Genomic DNA, 17,629 nt, shown 5'->3' on the forward strand with positions numbered 1-17,629 from the left:
CGAAGTTACTTAACAGAAGCTACTAAGCACTTGCTGGTTTAAGTTTTCTAAAGTGTTCATGAGTGTTACTTGGGAATGGATAGTTTAGGTGAGCAATTTAAGTTTATATTACTAAAAAATAAACAAAAACTATAGCATAAGGCAGTATATTCTCCTATTTGTAATATGCTAAGTAAACATCTCTTGAAATAAACACAAAGTAAGAATTTTTATCCTATAAGCTTCAATATTGACCTTTTTTGTTCTAATCCCCCACAAAAAATGAAATTTAAGTTGAAAGGTTGCTGCTAATGTTCACATTCCACTTTTTTTCTAAAATGGCTCATTGGGTTTTAAGCAGTATCTTCACATGCATACAACGTACTAAAAATCAACTCAAACCTGAAAGCTTCTGCAAAGACAAACACAAAAAACGGGCTGAGAGAACTTTTAAATACAAACGCACAGTACAAGTAAAAAAAAGCTGAAGACAAATTGATATAAAAATCAGTATTTATGTAAAAAAATAATGCATTGCATATTGTAAAATCAGTCAATAACAGTATTCACCTTCACACAGATTTCTAGATTTTCAGACTCCAAAAGGTTACATAGCAAAGAGACGAGACCATAACTACATGCGAGGCAGACTGCTTTCTAGTTTCCATCCCAGAAGTTTACACCCTGAGCCAGCAGGGAGATTAGGAGCAGAATATAAACTCTGCTTACAATGGCGTGTGTTTTTCTACTGCTGAAGCATTCACCCAGTTCACATGGATCTGGGAGCCAGAGTCAGCCTGCTTTCGACAAAGAAACAGCCAAAAAATTAAGCTTCTAAAAAGGGGCTGGAATGAAGGTGCAAATCAGTGAGTGGATCCCTCCATTTTCAACACACAGGAACTTTTCTGGAATCCAAAAAACTCACTTTATGAAGACTTCACTCAGTTAGTTTATCCAAGTTCAAATACACTTTACAAATACATTTCATACCATGCAAGTTTAAATAATATTTTACTGTAACACTAGAACTCAGCCTTTTTCTTCATGTTTTTCTCTGAAAAAAAAATCTGTATTACATAAACAGAACATTTTTTTTCACTAAGATAACTAAAGAAAGCCTAATCCTTACCTGTTGTAAATCACTATCACCCTATTGACAGTAATGCATTCATGTAGTTGAGGGTATGCCCCAAAACTATTTTAAAGCCATGTTATTAAAAAAATATGGTAACAGGATACCTTCTCTAAGAAATCCATCTAATATACAGTCTGATGAAGCATCAGAACTCTTATTACAGCTCTTCACTTTTAGGTACTAAATACTCCATAATAATCATCAGGTAATGATTCTTAGTAAGGAAATACAACAGCAACAGCTTTCCACTGTGGGGTTTTTTTTTTTTTCCTACTTCCAAAATGCCCTACAAAGCTGCAAAACCATGTAATTTTTAAAAAAGTATTGTAAGACAGACAACTTCATACTGAATTTTTGCTAAAAAAAACCTCAACTCTGTCGGCCATGATGGCTCAACAATGTTGAAACAAAAGCTGTGTATTAAAATGTCTCTGTATCTACAGACAGAGAAAACTAGTATCACATACTAGTTATTTGTTTCTCAGAAAATCGTATTTATAGTGTGCAGTTTACATCTAAGATAAGCAAAACAAGATTGTCAAAACAGTACTTCAACATGTATGAGATGAACATATAAAGGCACATACAGATTGTCCATGATTATATCACATTTTTTTGAAAACAGAGTATTTTCTGCACTTGTAAACAACTTAGTTTACATAAAGGCTCACACCTTTAAAGTGAGGTTAGTGCTGCTGACTCAGTTATTGCTACATTCACAGTTTAACAGAATTTTAGACAATATATGAGGTACACTCCCAAATAGAGCCATTCTCATTTCTTCCTTGTTAATTTGATCATTAGATAACTGAATTATGCAGACTAAAACTACTGACCATAGAAGCCAGTAACACCCAAATCACCAGATCCGAGACAAACATTAGCAGTGATTAAACTTCAAAAGAGCAAAAAGTCACCTTTGCAGAAAAAAGTTCCTGTTCTTCATTACTTGAATATTTTCTTCATTTTTATGTATGCTAGTAAACTTTTATCTGGGCACTTTAAGAGTCAATTCAAGACATATTAGAATTTTTGCACCTTTTGACCAGTATGTTAATTCAGTCTCTTGATTTAACAGCTTGAATTAAAAATCACCTTCCCTTTGATCTTCTGGCATACAAGTCTCTTACGCTTTTTGTTAGCTGCTTTACGAACACTTTGTATACTCTTCCACAGTATGTATGCGTGGTTTTCCGTAATTCCAGTTCTAGGGGTTGCAACAGGGAATGAAGCAGATCATCCCCAAAGGAATACTGTAAAGAAGTGAAGAAAAGCAGATTTAAGGTCCATATGGAATAGTGTCATTATTCAGAGTTATTAAAGAGTTTTATAAAAATGCCTTTGAACATTGTATTTGCTTTCTATAGATTTACTAAATGTTTTCAAGAACTCAGCTTCTGAATGCAATGTTTGAAAGACACCTCTAAATCACAAAGAATATTCTCTAATGCTTTCAATAAGCCTAACAAGCAAGATTTAAAAAAAAAACCCAAACAAAACAACAAACAAAACATAAGCAATGAACACATCCAGACAGACAAGGAGGAAATTTACCTTATTAAATTAAAAATTTACAGACCTAAAATGATTTCTGGTTATTTGTTTGTTGAACAGTAACTTTATTGAATGACATATAACTTTTAAGGAATACAATTCTTATCAAATTATAATGAAACAACAGTATGAAAAGTGGCACTACTGAAGTTTCATTAAACTGAATGATGGTCAAACACATCTTATATTTAACACTGACATGAAATAAAGATGTTATTAATTCAACAGTGCAATATTTTTTATTAACAAATGATAAGCTAAAACAGCATTTCAAAGTAACATAATTTTGTTCATCTTATTACTACTGAATCAGTAGTGTTTTACATACTTTCTCTGACATATTCATAAACCAAATGGGGTAATAAATAAATAGAAATAATTTTTTCTTCTGTTTTTGACAATGCTCAAAGGAAACAAAGAAATCATATTTTTATGGAAACACATTCACTTTCCCTGCAATGTATTCTCAGACCCCCAAAAGTACTTTTCTTCATTTTTATATCCATATGACAACATGTAATAAAGCACCATTAAAATATACTATTGATTTTTGAAGGTTATACACACACAATAGCCTGCTACATTAAAATGTGCATCAGTGCTAAATTTTACAGCTCTTCAGTGAGTATACTGATGTAGTGATAAATAGTTTATTAGATGACTTATTTGCAGAATGAAGTTACTGTGCTTAGTATTTAAAGGGACAGCAACATATTAATACACTGAATCTCTAGAAAAAGAAAAACACCATATAAAAAAAAATTTCTATGATCCAAATCTAGCTACAATTAAAGGTTAAAATGTTGCAGTAAATACATACAAACTTTAGGAAGAAGAAGGGTTTTTTCCCGCATTTTAAAATCTCCAGGAAAATTATGCTTCTGGTGATCTCCAAATGCTCACACAGATGTATTTATTAAAGGAATGGGAATAAACCCTTTTAAACAGACACTGACAACTACAAGCAATGTTTTAGAATCCTAACCTAGACATAGCCTACACCATGTTTCAAAAGATGCTTGTCACAAAAGGAATACACAAGCAGTAAACAAAAAATTGATGAAACACACAACATCACTTAAAAGAGAAAAAAATTACTTTGCTGCAGTCAAGGTAAGTATCAACAAAACCTACAAAATACATGCAGCACATATACATAAAAATACATAAGAAAAAATAACTTTGCACAAGTATAATGCTGAAAACACTCACATTTTTTATTGCTTCATAGACAGCCCTAAAAGTTGGTTGTTTATCATCATGGTAAACACCTCTGTTTCCATGAAGAATAAATATACCTTCTTCTTCAGCTTCCTTACAATTGCTTCCATAGATGCAGTGGTCAGGCCGGTAATTCCATTGGCAAGGAAAGACATAAAGACTTTCTGTGCAGAAAAATGAGAACTCTGGATTAAGTATCAAATTTTTTTTCAGGAAATACATTAATCTTCTCTTTTTTCTTAAGGCTGCTTCATACATGTCTGTAGTTGTTTTGAAACCCAACAGCTAATGACACTCTAGCAAACTCCAACGCTGTCTCTCAAAGTAAACACTTCCAGAAAACGAAAGAAGTTAAAAGTCCCTCGAATACTTTCACTGAAAAGTCTGCTACAAGAGTATCTTCCTGGATTTTTGAACATCATCGAAGAGATCAACTTTGTCATGTTACACTTAGAATCAATGCGGATTTACCTGGATTGTGAAAAAACATAATGTTCAATAGATCCTGATCACCCCATGTTATGTTCAACTTGTACTTCTTCAGCAGTGGCATAAGAATTTCTCCCCACTGTAACCGGACTGGTGTCATATCATTCTATTAAACAAAATAAAGCAAAAAAACACACATTCAGGATAATTATACCTATAAAGAAGGAAATGCCCTACAGAATTGCAGTAATCTGCTTTTCAAAGTTACAAATCTCAAATATATGGACAATTTCTTCCTTTTAAACAAATGAGCACATCTAAGGAAAAGTGTTATGGACATTTCCAATATGCTTTATTTTGTAATTATTATCTTACAAGGAAAATTAAATGCATCTCCTACTTCTATTTAACAGCCACATTAAATTTTTGTCTTAACATCTGAAACCAAAGTTCTAAGAAATAGCATGGTTTTCTTACACAGCAGTAGGATCTAACACAAAAACTGCATTTAAGTGATGCATGCAAGTAGATAGGCACTATTTAAATATTCACACTTCATGTACTTTGTCTTTATCACAGAGTGATAATATACACAGGTTTTAAAGTTAAATTCAAAAATTCAAAACAGATCAATATAAAATTAATTATTAAATAGTTCCAAACACATACAGATAAAAATATTGGCTACAGTGTACAAAAATACAGAAATCCTTCAAAGGTTTTCAGAAGAATTTTCAATGAGTTGAACTAATTTTTTTAGTTATTGAACTTGAACTTCCATAGCAAAGGCACAACTTTTCACTAGCAAAAGGCAGTAGACTCTAAACTAACAGCTGTTAAACTTAATTCTCAAATTCTTGATTTAGCAAAATCACTTCAGAGGAGGAGAAGGAGTTCTTCTAAGGTTTTGGCTGAGGAGGTCCTACTTGGAGTAAGCTGGCCTACACCGAACTCCACGTTACCAAAGGGGTTACCATCTGCAGTGTAATGGGTTATATATTCTAAAGCTAATTTCTTATCTTTACACTACATTTAAGCTCTACTAGAACAGAAAAGGAACAAAGCTGCTCACTCTGTACCTTCTACTTCAGTTGGGAGACTGAGGATGGAATATCAGTAAGTCCCAAAGCAAGAAAATTCCTGAACAAGTACAGGATTGTACCTTGATTCTTTTTAACCAAGTTGCCAAAAAAAAAAACAAACAACTAATTAGAACTCCAGTATGGTTTGGGATCTGTATACAGAAACACCATGTTAAGAAACAGAAAAGATGACCAAGAGCAAAACATTCAGGTTTAGAATTATAGTATCAAAGACTTTCTTCTCTGAGCTTTCCACTGACAAACTCGAAAGTGCAAAAATTAGCAGTTCAGTTTTAGACTTTCCTCAAATCATTTCAGCCATCAAATATGAAGTGCTTTCAGAAATGAAGACTAAAAAAAAGAAATACTATCAGATGTCAGATAAGAATTAATACAAAAAAGATCTATAGCTTAGATTATGTAAGAAGCCAAACAGAATATTACAGTCCCTTCTGTCCTAAAAAATTTATGACTATGATTGCTTGCAAGTATTCGATGAGAGCAGGCATAAGAAATGCACAAGAGAATTCTTCTTTAGCAAGAATTATCATTAGGCTCAGCGCAATGTGATTAAACAAAAGAAAACACAGGCTTAAGACCAAGCTAAAACCTTCCAAAAAGCAAATCAATCTGACTGAATCACAGTGGGTAAAGATTACTCCCTCACCTGAACTTTGTTATCCATGGAATATTAACCTAAGGTTTAAATTTAGACTCAATGCTACGAATTAAAAACAGAATTAAATTAGCTCACTGATACCAGGATAATCATAAGAGAATATACAGTAGTAAAAGTTTTAGAGCAACCCATAGAAATACCACTTTAAATTGTTGAAGTCATTATTCCATATAATTTTCATTTAACTTGTATAGTTTTAATAGCGGTGAAATCTAGAGTATATCCCAAGGTGATGCAAAGCAGGTAACAGCATACATCATATTGCCAGATGTCCAGAAGCAACACTACTTGACAAATAGTGCTATCAGATTTAAGAATGGGAAATTGTAATATTTCAACCTTTGCATAAATAGACAAAAGTTATATATTAATTTATTAGCACTGATGTATATTGAAACCAGTGTAGGAGTCAGAGCAAGAAAAACTATTTGAACAGTTATACAATCTCCTTCTTTAAAATTCTACTATAACTTGTAGTGAGGTCAAACAGCATAAGAAATAGAATGTTCAAGTTCAATCAAAATTGATGACAGAATTGCTTTTCAAAAGTTACTCAAGTAAATATGAGACAAATAACTCTATCATAACTTAGGGACTTCCAGAATATAAACCTCCTCTCCAATATTCAAGTTGCAAAGAAGGTTAAAGAGGTTTAAGAAAAAAAAACCCACAATGGTAGTGGGCATTTCTGAGATGCCATCAAGCTGATATATACCGGCTCTTACGAACCCTCAAAATTCCTTTTTTTTTTTGAGTGGAAAAAAATGTGTAAGAACAAAATACACTTAAGGACACTACAATATTCTCCTACATGTTTCTTTGGTTTAGATGCTGTGTTTTAATTAGTTTGGCCATTACTGTTTTCTGTCCCAGAAGACTTCTGCCTGGCCAGGGCTGAAGTCAGACTTACAAGGGCTGTCACATTCAGCCTTTAGCAACCTAGTGCTACCTCTCTCTCTTAATTCTAGTAAGAAAATACAAAGTTGAGGAAAAATACTCAAATCATACAGCAATATCTAAACAAGCTGCAGCTGTGTCCCACAAACAGTTGACCAATTTAAATTTCCTTAATACCAAATAAGAGCAAGCCCTCTTCCTTCTGGTTACATGACCCTATCCTGTTCTTGCATTAACAGTGTAGTGCTAACACTTACTAGATGTTTTTGTGAGCTGATTTACTTCACTAACCCAGCAGAAAGATTTATTTTTCCTACTGTTACCAAATTTAACTGAATCATAGAAGGGACCAACAAATACCAGAGGCTAGGACAAAGTGAATAAGAAAAGCAGGGAAAAGCAGCTGGTAAGAGATGAGAACCTTCCTTTTAGAAGCAATTAGCTTTTGCACAGGCCCACCATATTTCTTGGAACTATGGCCAAACCAATACTGAATGGCAAAAAAAAAAGTGTACAATGGCCTAGGTCATAGAAACTCTCTGAACATTGATCTCTTTTTTCTCTAAAGCATACCCATGAACCTCTCCTTTGCACACACTATCTGGAGTTATTTTGTTTGGGGCTTGTTTGATTTTCTAAAAGCTCATTCCTTTCTGTGACTGCCCACATCTCAGGCATCACAACAACTACGTTTCTTAATAAATTTTATAAAAGTTGTTGTTCTCTATTCACAAAGCCTCACTGGTCTAGGACTTTTTGTTAAAACACCATATCTGAGGTATTTGCTACGTCTCTGAGTTTAAAAGTATCTACATCTATATGTATACGAATACAAAAAAAAACCTCACCTACTATTACTTCTTCTAACTCCTAAATACTCTTGCATGTTTTACATTCCCATTTTCTAATTGCTGCTTAGCAAAGACAACAGGCATGCGCTATCCATCAGAAGCTTCATTACTGTTTCTAGTCTTATGGCCGGTTATGCAGTTTAATGACCACACTATATTCAATAACATATATGTGCATTCATATGTACCTGTATATATGTATACACCTGTGCATATATATGTATCTATACAACGCATATATTTGTACCATATGTATACAGAGAGTCTCAAAACACACAAGACAAATAAGATAGTTAGGACCAGATGTGACAACTTCCACTAGGCACTACAGACAGGCTGCCCAGAGAGGTTGCGGAGTCTCCTTCTCTGGAGACATTCAAAACCCGCCTGGACTCGTTCCTGTGTGATATGGTCTAGGCAATCCTGCTCCGGCAGGGGGATTGGACTAGATGACCTTTCGAGGTCCCTTCCAATCCCTAACATTCTGTGATTCTGTGACAGCCAAGCAGCTAGGACTGACATCCTGAGAAAACTGAGGCTTGAATAAGTGGATAAAATACATGGAACTACAGGTTTTCTGCTACCCAGGTGAGCACTATAACCATTGGCTAAAGTCTCTGGCTCTTCTTTTTATTTGTTCATCTTCTCGTTCCTCCTGACTCTTACAAATCAATGTGACAACAAAAGAAAGATGCTTAAAGGCCTCAAGCAGGTCGCCCTGTAATTTCAGGCTGAAGAAACTACAATAGACAAAGAACTCACAGTTTTAAATCCATTGTATTGGAGGAATATCCTGATCCAAAACTTCCACCGTTTAGACAAGCGCTCTAGCCACTAGACAGTCACAGGAGGATAGAAATCAGGAGGTAGTCTCCTGTCGGAAACAATTCTGAGCCTTCCAATACCAAAAAGTCTCCACTGGTAAGTATGTTGGTCACTGGCAATAAGGTCTAATGCGGAGTCTTAGCAAGCTAGTCTCACTGGAGAAAGTATTTAGCTCTACAGATTCAAAGTTTGAACAAATAGCAACCATTACACCTGCCAGAAACATACAGAGGCAAAACACCTGGAATGAGTGCCAACAGCTAAACGCTCAGCATTTGTTACTCAAGGGCCTGAAAGATACTGGGGCAAGGTTTTAAATCAAGAAGGGTATCCAAAGAAGGCATTTCAAAAGGCTTCAGCTGAACCAGAAAATCCATATATGTCAAAACGTCATGCATCCAAACACTGTATCTGTGTTTCTTGCTCAAGATAATCAGACTAAGACTCCAGTGAAGATGTACAGGACGATGAAAGCGGGGGGGAAAAAAGGTATGGGAAAGGAAGGAAAAAGATGAATTTCATGCAAGAAATAACTTCTCAGCAACATGTTAAAAGCTGCACACACACACAAGAATAAAACCAACAACAAACAACCTCCAAAAAAAACAGGTTTTCGTTTTTACTTCTTACTGTCAACCAAGAGTGAAAGAATATTTCTTGATGGGTACCACTAGTCCCAAATGTTGGAGGAATAGCCACAGTGCACACACATGCATTCCTGGACAAATATGAAGTTCAGAAGACATGCAAAAGCGAGGGCTAGAAGTATATATGCATCAGACACTGAAGGAGAAGTCTTAAGTTTCAAGTGACAGTAAAGCCCTGGGAAGGATGCCAAAGAATGATGACTAATGATTAAGGGCAGAAAATGCTGTATTTCTAACATTTAAAAAGACTGAAGTGGAGCAGGGGAATGGGTTAATTGGTCTTTTTTATTTTTGTTAACTAAAGCCATCAAAAAGGGCTTTGAATCATGTGCTTTGCTATTGGGAAGCTTTGTTCTGTTTTTGCCTCCCTTTCTCAAGTGCCCTTTCATAATTCTGGATATTTAGTATACTTGCACAGCACTGGGTAGCTCACTCCAGTCTCAGTTCCTTTCCCTTAATTGTATGAATGCTAAGCCTGCAACTCATCAAGCAGACTTGCTTAGTACAGTACATACTGAACAATTTGAGAAAGAGCATTAAGATGAATGTTTTCAGGACAACTCAAGATTTTTTTTTGTTTCAATTCCCCACACTAGTTATGACACAATCTTCCTCACTACAGACAAGTTCAGTGGCCAACTTAGACAGAAACTGTACATCATGTTAGGTATACTGAAGTCTGCCAGCAGGATCATGAGAAAAGCGTACGGATTTGTGCCTTGCCTTACAGCTGAGGTCTTATAAATCACAGATATTTACCCCATTATAAAAAGCAATTATAAAAAAATCACTTCCTCCAAGGCTGGTTTTGGTTTAGCAATCTAACATGTTTCATTGCATAATAAATACACAACATGGCAACAACAGGAATATGTAGCAGATATTTTCAGGACCTGGAAAATACTCCAGCCCTCTAGTACCATGGGAAAGGGGCAATATTCCATGTTGAATTTAAAAATATTCACAAATTATTTCATCTACTTAAATCTGTATATATAGACTTAAATTTTAAGAAGCCACTGGTTTTAGGTGTTAAGGAGAAAGGACTTTATATTGTCCTCGAGAAAACTGCAGTTAATTTGAAGGACAATTTTAGTATCCTACATAATCTGTATACTTTTGAAAATTTTAACTCTGTTTTTAGTAAAAATACATAAAGTTTCCAATAAATTGATAACTAATAAATTGTACTGAGAAGCCCAAACAGAATTCTGGCACAGTATGAATAAAAGACCAACCTTATCTCAGAGTTTACCACACTAAAAATAATTCATTACACAGAAATACATTGTCAGAGGTTAAGATACATGCAGTTTTCAGTCCCATATTTTTCTTGTTATACTTTTTAATATTTTCATTTCTCCAGATGCTATAATCAAGAAAACAAACAAATAACAAAGTAAACAATGCAAGATTCCACTGTTGATATATACAGATAAGTTTTCTTCTTGGGGAAACTACAGCTATATACTACAGCTACTGAAACTTTCTACTTTAACTACAATTGAGATAATCCATTCTCCATTTTTCTTAAACTCTCTGTATTTCCATAACAAAAATACATAGCAAGAATGTTAAGATGAAAGCTAAATCTTTCTTAAATTGGAAATGGGGGAGAAGCAGTAGTGTCTACTGCAAGTTTATATTGCCCCTCTTAGGGGTGCACCTTCCAATAGTTTTTGACTGCATGATTATTTTTCCCTAATCAAACTTATCTTAAAGAGATGTACTTTTCTCCCTAGCATAATCACATAGCACTGCTTTTGTACTTGTGTTTCAAGTATATAAAAAAACTTCCCATCTGTGAAGCAACGACCATTTCTGCTGCTGCATGTGCTCCTTTAGTAAGTACTTTCATGATGAACTTATTTCTCTACAAAAACTCTGACTTCAAAGCAAATCAGAAGATACTTAAGGTGATAATCACCTGGTTGCAATTTAAAAGACCAAAATTTGGAAACAGTCCAGTTAAAATAACTTACTAAATGTTTTAGCACCACCTCCTGGTCATATTACTACACACATTTTTAAAGTTAGTTTACAGTATACATTAACTGTTTTCTGGGATCTCTACAGTGAAGAAAAAATACTAGAATATGTACTGACAAATGTAATTTACAGCAGACTGTATCACGTCACAGGATCTCTCAGAACTAAGAAAAATCAAAACAATCAAGCACACTTGAAATTCAGGAATTCCAAGCCTTACAGTGAATGACATTTAAAAAACACAAGTTAGATACCATTTTAAACACAGCGTATTTTTACAGCATTATTCCAATTACAATAAAAATATTTTGAAAAATACAGTCCCACATGAATTTGAAACAAGATTAGCATTAAAAGATGTGAAATCACAGAAAATGCAATAACGGCAACAGACATACCTTGAAATACTTTCTTCTGATACGTGTCATATTCATTAACATGACTCCAGAATTTATTCCAGTTACTCCATAGTAGGGATGTCTAGCAAAACGATTATACCACCCAATACGAGGCTCTTCATGTTCTGGTGCCATTGCAGCAATTTGTGTGGAGTTGAATTTTCCCAGAAAAGACCAAATATCATCAACAGGTCTCAAAAACAGGATGTCAGTATCAACATAGAGTAGTGAATCCACATTTTTGAGGATTAACTGTGAAGGAAATAAATTTAAAACCAAACTTTTAAGTTTTATTGAGCTTCTCTTCATAAAACAGAAGTTGTTGCCATTACACAATAAAGTTTAATACATTTTTGTCATATGCAAATAAACACACCTTAGACTGACAGTTTGCAGTCAATAAATTTGTCATTGTTCCCTCTTCTCTCATCTTGGAGAATTTTTGTAGAGTGAAACAGAGGTTTTACATAGAGTAGTAATGCAAAGGCACTCAGTCTATATTTTATATACCAGGGCTCCACAGGAGTAGGTCACAGACCAGGTGAAATATTACCATAACAGGAGCTCCTGTCTTCCTCCTGTTCCCCTGCTTTCCTATGTATCTAATCAAACAAGGGAGAGGTGTAAGGGAGCCCCAGAAGAGACAGTATTTGCGACATAGAATTATATAATCATTTAGGTTGGAAAAGACCTTTAAGATCATTGAGTCCAATCGTAAACCTAACACTGCCAAGTCCATCACTAAACCATGTCCCTAAACACCACGTCTACATGTCTTTTAAATACCTCCAGGGATGGTGGCTGTCACTGTTATAATTCACCTAGCCTGAAGTATGATTTCTGAACTGTCTTAGATCAGCAAAGAAAAAGCTGCACAAAACACTCTGGCAACGACAGCCCATTTCTTGTTTCATTTTTTCTAACACTTCTCAGACCTGTGCATGCAGGCAGCTTTCCAAGTAAATGAGCAGATGAAGTGTGATAAATCCTTACCTCTGAGAGGATGACATGACCTACACCACTCACTGAGGATACTGCACCATAATGCAGCAAGTGGGAAAAGGACTTCTATTCCATAGTGTATTAGTGCTACAGAAGGTTAAATTCTGAGGTTTTTTAGGATGTCACAAAAGTAACTTTTAGGAATAGTAGTTCTTCATTTAAAACTAGGCAGAAATTAGATTAACAAGGACAGCTTGATGCTTCGTAAACAGACTTCAGTATTGTCCTATTACAGAATAACTTACTGGCAAGAACAGCCTTTGTGAAGCACATGGTTTAAACAGTTTCTTCCATTCTGCTGCACTCTCAGTTGGAAATGTTATTGGATATAATGTGTAATTCACTTTGCCTTCATAGGGGAAGTCATCAAGCTATGTGAAAAGAAGATATCACAAAAATTACTTCAGTTCAATTCTATTACAAGAAATCAATCAATCCCCCGTTCAAACTGATAATTGACCACCATTGCAACACCTCTCTTCCATAACCTAAATGCTTCCTCAACCACAAAAATCTGTCAACTATTTAAAATACTTGAACATAAAGTGGCACCTGCAGGCCACTATAAAGAAAACACATCATATCAGATCATATAACTAAAGTAAGAGCAAGTAAAATACATTAGTATTTGCAAAAAGTAAATACATTAGTATTTGCAAAAAGTAAATACATTAGTATTTGCAAAAAGTAAATACATTAGTATTTGCAAAAAGTAAATACATTAGTATTTGCAAAAAGTAAATACATTAGATAAAACTTCTTCCTCTCTTAACTAGTTTCCACGAGAGAAATACCAATGAAGTCTTTCTCAATTTAAAATAACCTTACCCAATTTTTGCCACAGTTGCTGCTCGTATGACATTAGTGTATATATATGAGTATGTATAACATACTAATGTCATAGTTAGTATGACATTTTAAGCACAAAACCAGTAAAATCCTCCACAGCTATATACTAGTCAGCTTCTAATACTGCCATTCCAGTCATAATGTTATATTCATTAAGTGGAAGTTGCTAAAATTAGACATAACCATATCTACCATTTCCATTTTGTTTAGACAATATAAGGCTGACATACTTACTGTAAGCATAGGGACAAAAAACGATAGATCTCTATTTTCTCTTGTAAAACCAACTTTAAATAAGCTCACACAAGATAATTGGTTTGTGTTCAGAACATCAGGTTTGTATTTAACAGATTCAAGGTGACAAATCAGAAGTTTTGGTCTGTGTCTATGAGAAACTTTGATATCAGCAACTGGCATTTATCAGCAGGAAAAAAAAAACAAACAAGCAAACAAAAATCCCCATCCAACATTACAAAAGACTTGCATATTGCCTTATTTTTAGGCTTCTGCATTTCTGCCACTATATCCAACAATTACTACCCAAGTAGCAGAGAAATTGTTACATACTACTACAATTGTACTACAAATTGATTAAATAAGTTATTTGGTACTTACTATGTCTTTGAAACTCTCATGCAATTGGTCCTCAGCAAAAATATGAAACTGGAGAGGTTTGATGCTGAAAATAATGGCTGATCTCAACATAGTAACTGTTTCCTCCAGTCTCTCACCACAGGCAACCACTGCGAGATGCATTTTCTCAGAAGGATGTGTTTTCCTGTAATTGTATCTGATACAAAAATATTTTTTCATTTGACATTATTCCTAGCACAGGCTTAAAGAAAAACTCTACTATTTACTGCAGTATGTAATTTAACAAAATATCCTTTATCTTATTTCACAGAATCACAGAATGTTAGGGATTGGAAGGGACCTCGAAAGATCATCTAGTCCAATCCCCCTGCCGGAGCAGGATTGCCTAGACCATATCACACAGGAACGCGTCCAGGCGGGTTTTGAATGTCTCCAGACAAGGAGACTCCACAACCTCTCTGGGCAGCCTGTTCCAGTGTTCAGTCACCCTCACCGTAAAGAAGTTTTTCCTCATATTTAAGTGGAACCTCCTGTGTTCCAGCTTGCACCCAAAAACCATAAACCCATTTAAACCAGCAAAGGATAACTCAAATAGAACATGCAAAACTACAGCATTACACCTTGTATGTAGACTTACATTTAACTTGAACTATTCTCATATTCACTCCCACCATCCCAAGCCCATGAGGGAGGAACAAGATAAGGAAGAGCTATAGAGAATCTAAACAAACAAACATTTATTTCCTTAGTAGTCTTACTACCAATTACTAGCAAGGAATTCCATCAAAATAGCTATATTAAAAGAAAGGTGATGTGAAGTTACACTGAAACGTGAAAGGTTGACAGCACATTAAAGTCTATACCTGAGTCCATTTTCTCCTTTTCCTCTGGACACAGTACACAAATAGGTAAACATGATAAACATAGCAGAGTTAAATTCAACAACAAAAATCAGTAACCTCTACTTTTAAGAAATTCAGTTAATAACATTTTAAGTGACCTAGGCATTTTGTCAATTTTCTGCTCCAGCAAGTCCTTTTGTCAAACCCATGCTTCAGGGCTTCTAAACACTGGCAAAATGCAAAGAGCTTTCTCCTCTCCTTCCATCCTGCAGAAGTACAACTTCGTTTTGAAGGGAGTGAAGCTAACAGCTCAAATGGCTGTGTGGGATGTCCTGGTGCTCCAGCGGTTCTGGAAAATCCTCAGGAATGCTGACCACATGCACGGCCCATGTTCTTGGGGCTAAACCACTGCAAGGTGTGGCGATCGAGATGTCATTTCTCCCTGAAGACAGCTGTCCAACAGTTATGGTGAGAAGTGCCTGGTATTTATTATACAGGGTACGTTTAAAAGCTATTTCATCATTTTAATACAATAGGCTAAAATTATCATCGGGTAAATATCATTAGCTTGGTGGCAAACACAGTGGGCATACTAAACCTAAAACCATGTTTTCTCCTGGATTTCATATATTTAATTAGTCAGAAAAGCTTTCAAAGGTTTTAAACGTATGTCAACTCAAAGCCAATCTTCAAAACCGTATTCTGCGCTTGAGCTATACACACGGACTACGGGAGGAGAGGGGCTAATAGAAGTAAGAACATCTGACGGTTTAAATTACAAGTTTAATTCCAAGATACGCAGACAAAAAAATTTCTGAAGTTAGAAAAGACTTTTCCCAAACTGGTAACAGTAGAGAAATGCTTGGCAAACATACCACCCATTCTTGCCAAAGACAGAGACACTTCAAAACAGAAATTAACAGATGCGATTCTTAGCACATAATCTCCACACAATTTATGTAACTGAAACACATTTAGATGCATACACGTTTTCCCTTACATTGACAAAAGATACTATGCACATATGCCTTTTTTTCTTTAAGGAATGGAAGACACCTAAATGAAGATGCTAACATATGAGATTGTACCCAAAGTCTCATTAAAGCCAATGGAGATCTAGTAAGCAGGATATGGAGCGTAGACAGCAATTCATCTTATTTCAAAGAAATACCTAGGGCTTGATTCAATTTTTTTAACATAGGTATAGTGCTATTCAATATGCTCTAGAATATCCCACCTGACTTAAAGGTGCCAGTCCAAAAGGACTGGGTATCTCAAAGATCATGTTCTATCTACTAGTCCTTAAGAAGACATCTAGGATACCCAAGTGCTTCTCAATTAACACCAGTCATTTACTTCTCAGCAACTTAACGGCCAGTCACCTGGATGATTCTCTATGCTCTTTCAATTTTAACAACCGCTTAAGACCTACCTGACATAGTCACCTATATGCAGACGTCTACATTCAGATAATTTAATCCACAGATTGAAACCTTTTATAAGTCTGGCAGCAAAACCTGAAAAATTACTTCAGGTTAACAGGAAAAAAAATATAAAATAGAATCTTTAAATGTAACCGGGCATGCCCATTCAGACCTTTATGCATAAAGCTAATTCAAACATTACACCATGTAGTAAGTAGCTAATGTAAAAAACACAAAGCAAGCTGAATGCGAGAAGGGTAGCTTAAACCCACGAATAAGTACACTGCTGCAGTCTGAACAAGCTGCAAGCAGCAGATTAGCCTCATCACTAATCCATTCTGAAGGGAATTACAATAATTAAGCCCTGAAGTCATGAGGGCCTACAGTGATATTGCAAGGTCATGTGATAAGGGCACAACCTACACAAACTGCATAGCTGAAAGTCAAGTTCCTGAACCACATGTAACACACAGCTTTCCATGAATAAGGTTTGATGAAAATTATGCCAAAGCAACTCTAGAACGCACTGAGATTCAAAGACTGTATTTTATTATTTCTACATCTAGTGACATCTGCGAATAAAAGAACATTTCAAGCCACACAACAAAAACCAGACTGATCATATTATGCTTTTAGTCACTTTATTCACACAATCTCTCTTCTATGAGTTTCTGACTTCACGAGTTCTATTTTTTAAAGCTGTGCTCAAAAACAGTTTTTTGAAAAGGCATAAAAATATTAGAAAATGCTAATAACAACTGAATTTCAGCTGGCACAATATGGGGAACATCTGGACTCAGATCTCTAAGTCCACAACACAAAGCTTTATCCCTTGAAGCATGAAGCAGATGGAACAAGAAGCCATTGGAAAGAACAGGCCACTGTTCCCTCTGGGGACTATCCGCTAAGACAGGGATGAGACATATTAGGTCTCACAGAGACATTAAAGCTGGAGAAGTTATGAGACTCCAGAATCGTGATTCTTACTCCGACTCCATGAAGAGACATCCTTTAGCAATTATAAGCTGCAACCGACTTCCCTGCATGCAGACCACCGGCAATTGATACAAAAAAAATCGGAGATCTCCAAACCCCCTTGCTTTCTAACTTTCCTCACCGAAGTGGGAAGCTAGGTGCGGCTGTGTAAGGAGTCCGAAAGAAAACTCAATAACACCAGAGTGTGTTATTAAGCAGGCATTCTTTATTGCAGCGCTGGGCAGCACTGGGGATTA

The 17,629-nt window shown here is 35.4% G+C and overlaps 1 protein-coding gene across 2 annotated transcripts in view; it reads right to left on the reverse strand.

Moving 5' to 3' along the window:
• Window positions 1-576: 576 nt before the first annotated feature.
• Window positions 577-17,629, reverse strand: part of GXYLT1 (glucoside xylosyltransferase 1) — a 32,360-nt gene continuing 15,307 nt past the window's right edge. For both annotated transcript variants that reach the window (XM_068401366.1, XM_068401367.1), the window contains 6 exons: window positions 14,153-14,327; window positions 12,934-13,059; window positions 11,687-11,938; window positions 4,361-4,484; window positions 3,881-4,053; window positions 577-2,367 (listed from right to left, as the gene is read on the reverse strand). In XM_068401366.1, the coding sequence (XP_068257467.1) occupies window positions 2,206-2,367; window positions 3,881-4,053; window positions 4,361-4,484; window positions 11,687-11,938; window positions 12,934-13,059; window positions 14,153-14,327 (1,012 nt within the window). In that variant the 3' untranslated portion in view covers window positions 577-2,205. The remainder of the gene's footprint in view (window positions 2,368-3,880; window positions 4,054-4,360; window positions 4,485-11,686; window positions 11,939-12,933; window positions 13,060-14,152; window positions 14,328-17,629) is intronic.

The sequence above is a fragment of the Nyctibius grandis genome, chromosome 5 (assembly GCF_013368605.1).
Source record: "Nyctibius grandis isolate bNycGra1 chromosome 5, bNycGra1.pri, whole genome shotgun sequence".
In the NCBI taxonomy this organism is placed as follows: Eukaryota; Metazoa; Chordata; class Aves; order Nyctibiiformes; family Nyctibiidae; genus Nyctibius; species Nyctibius grandis.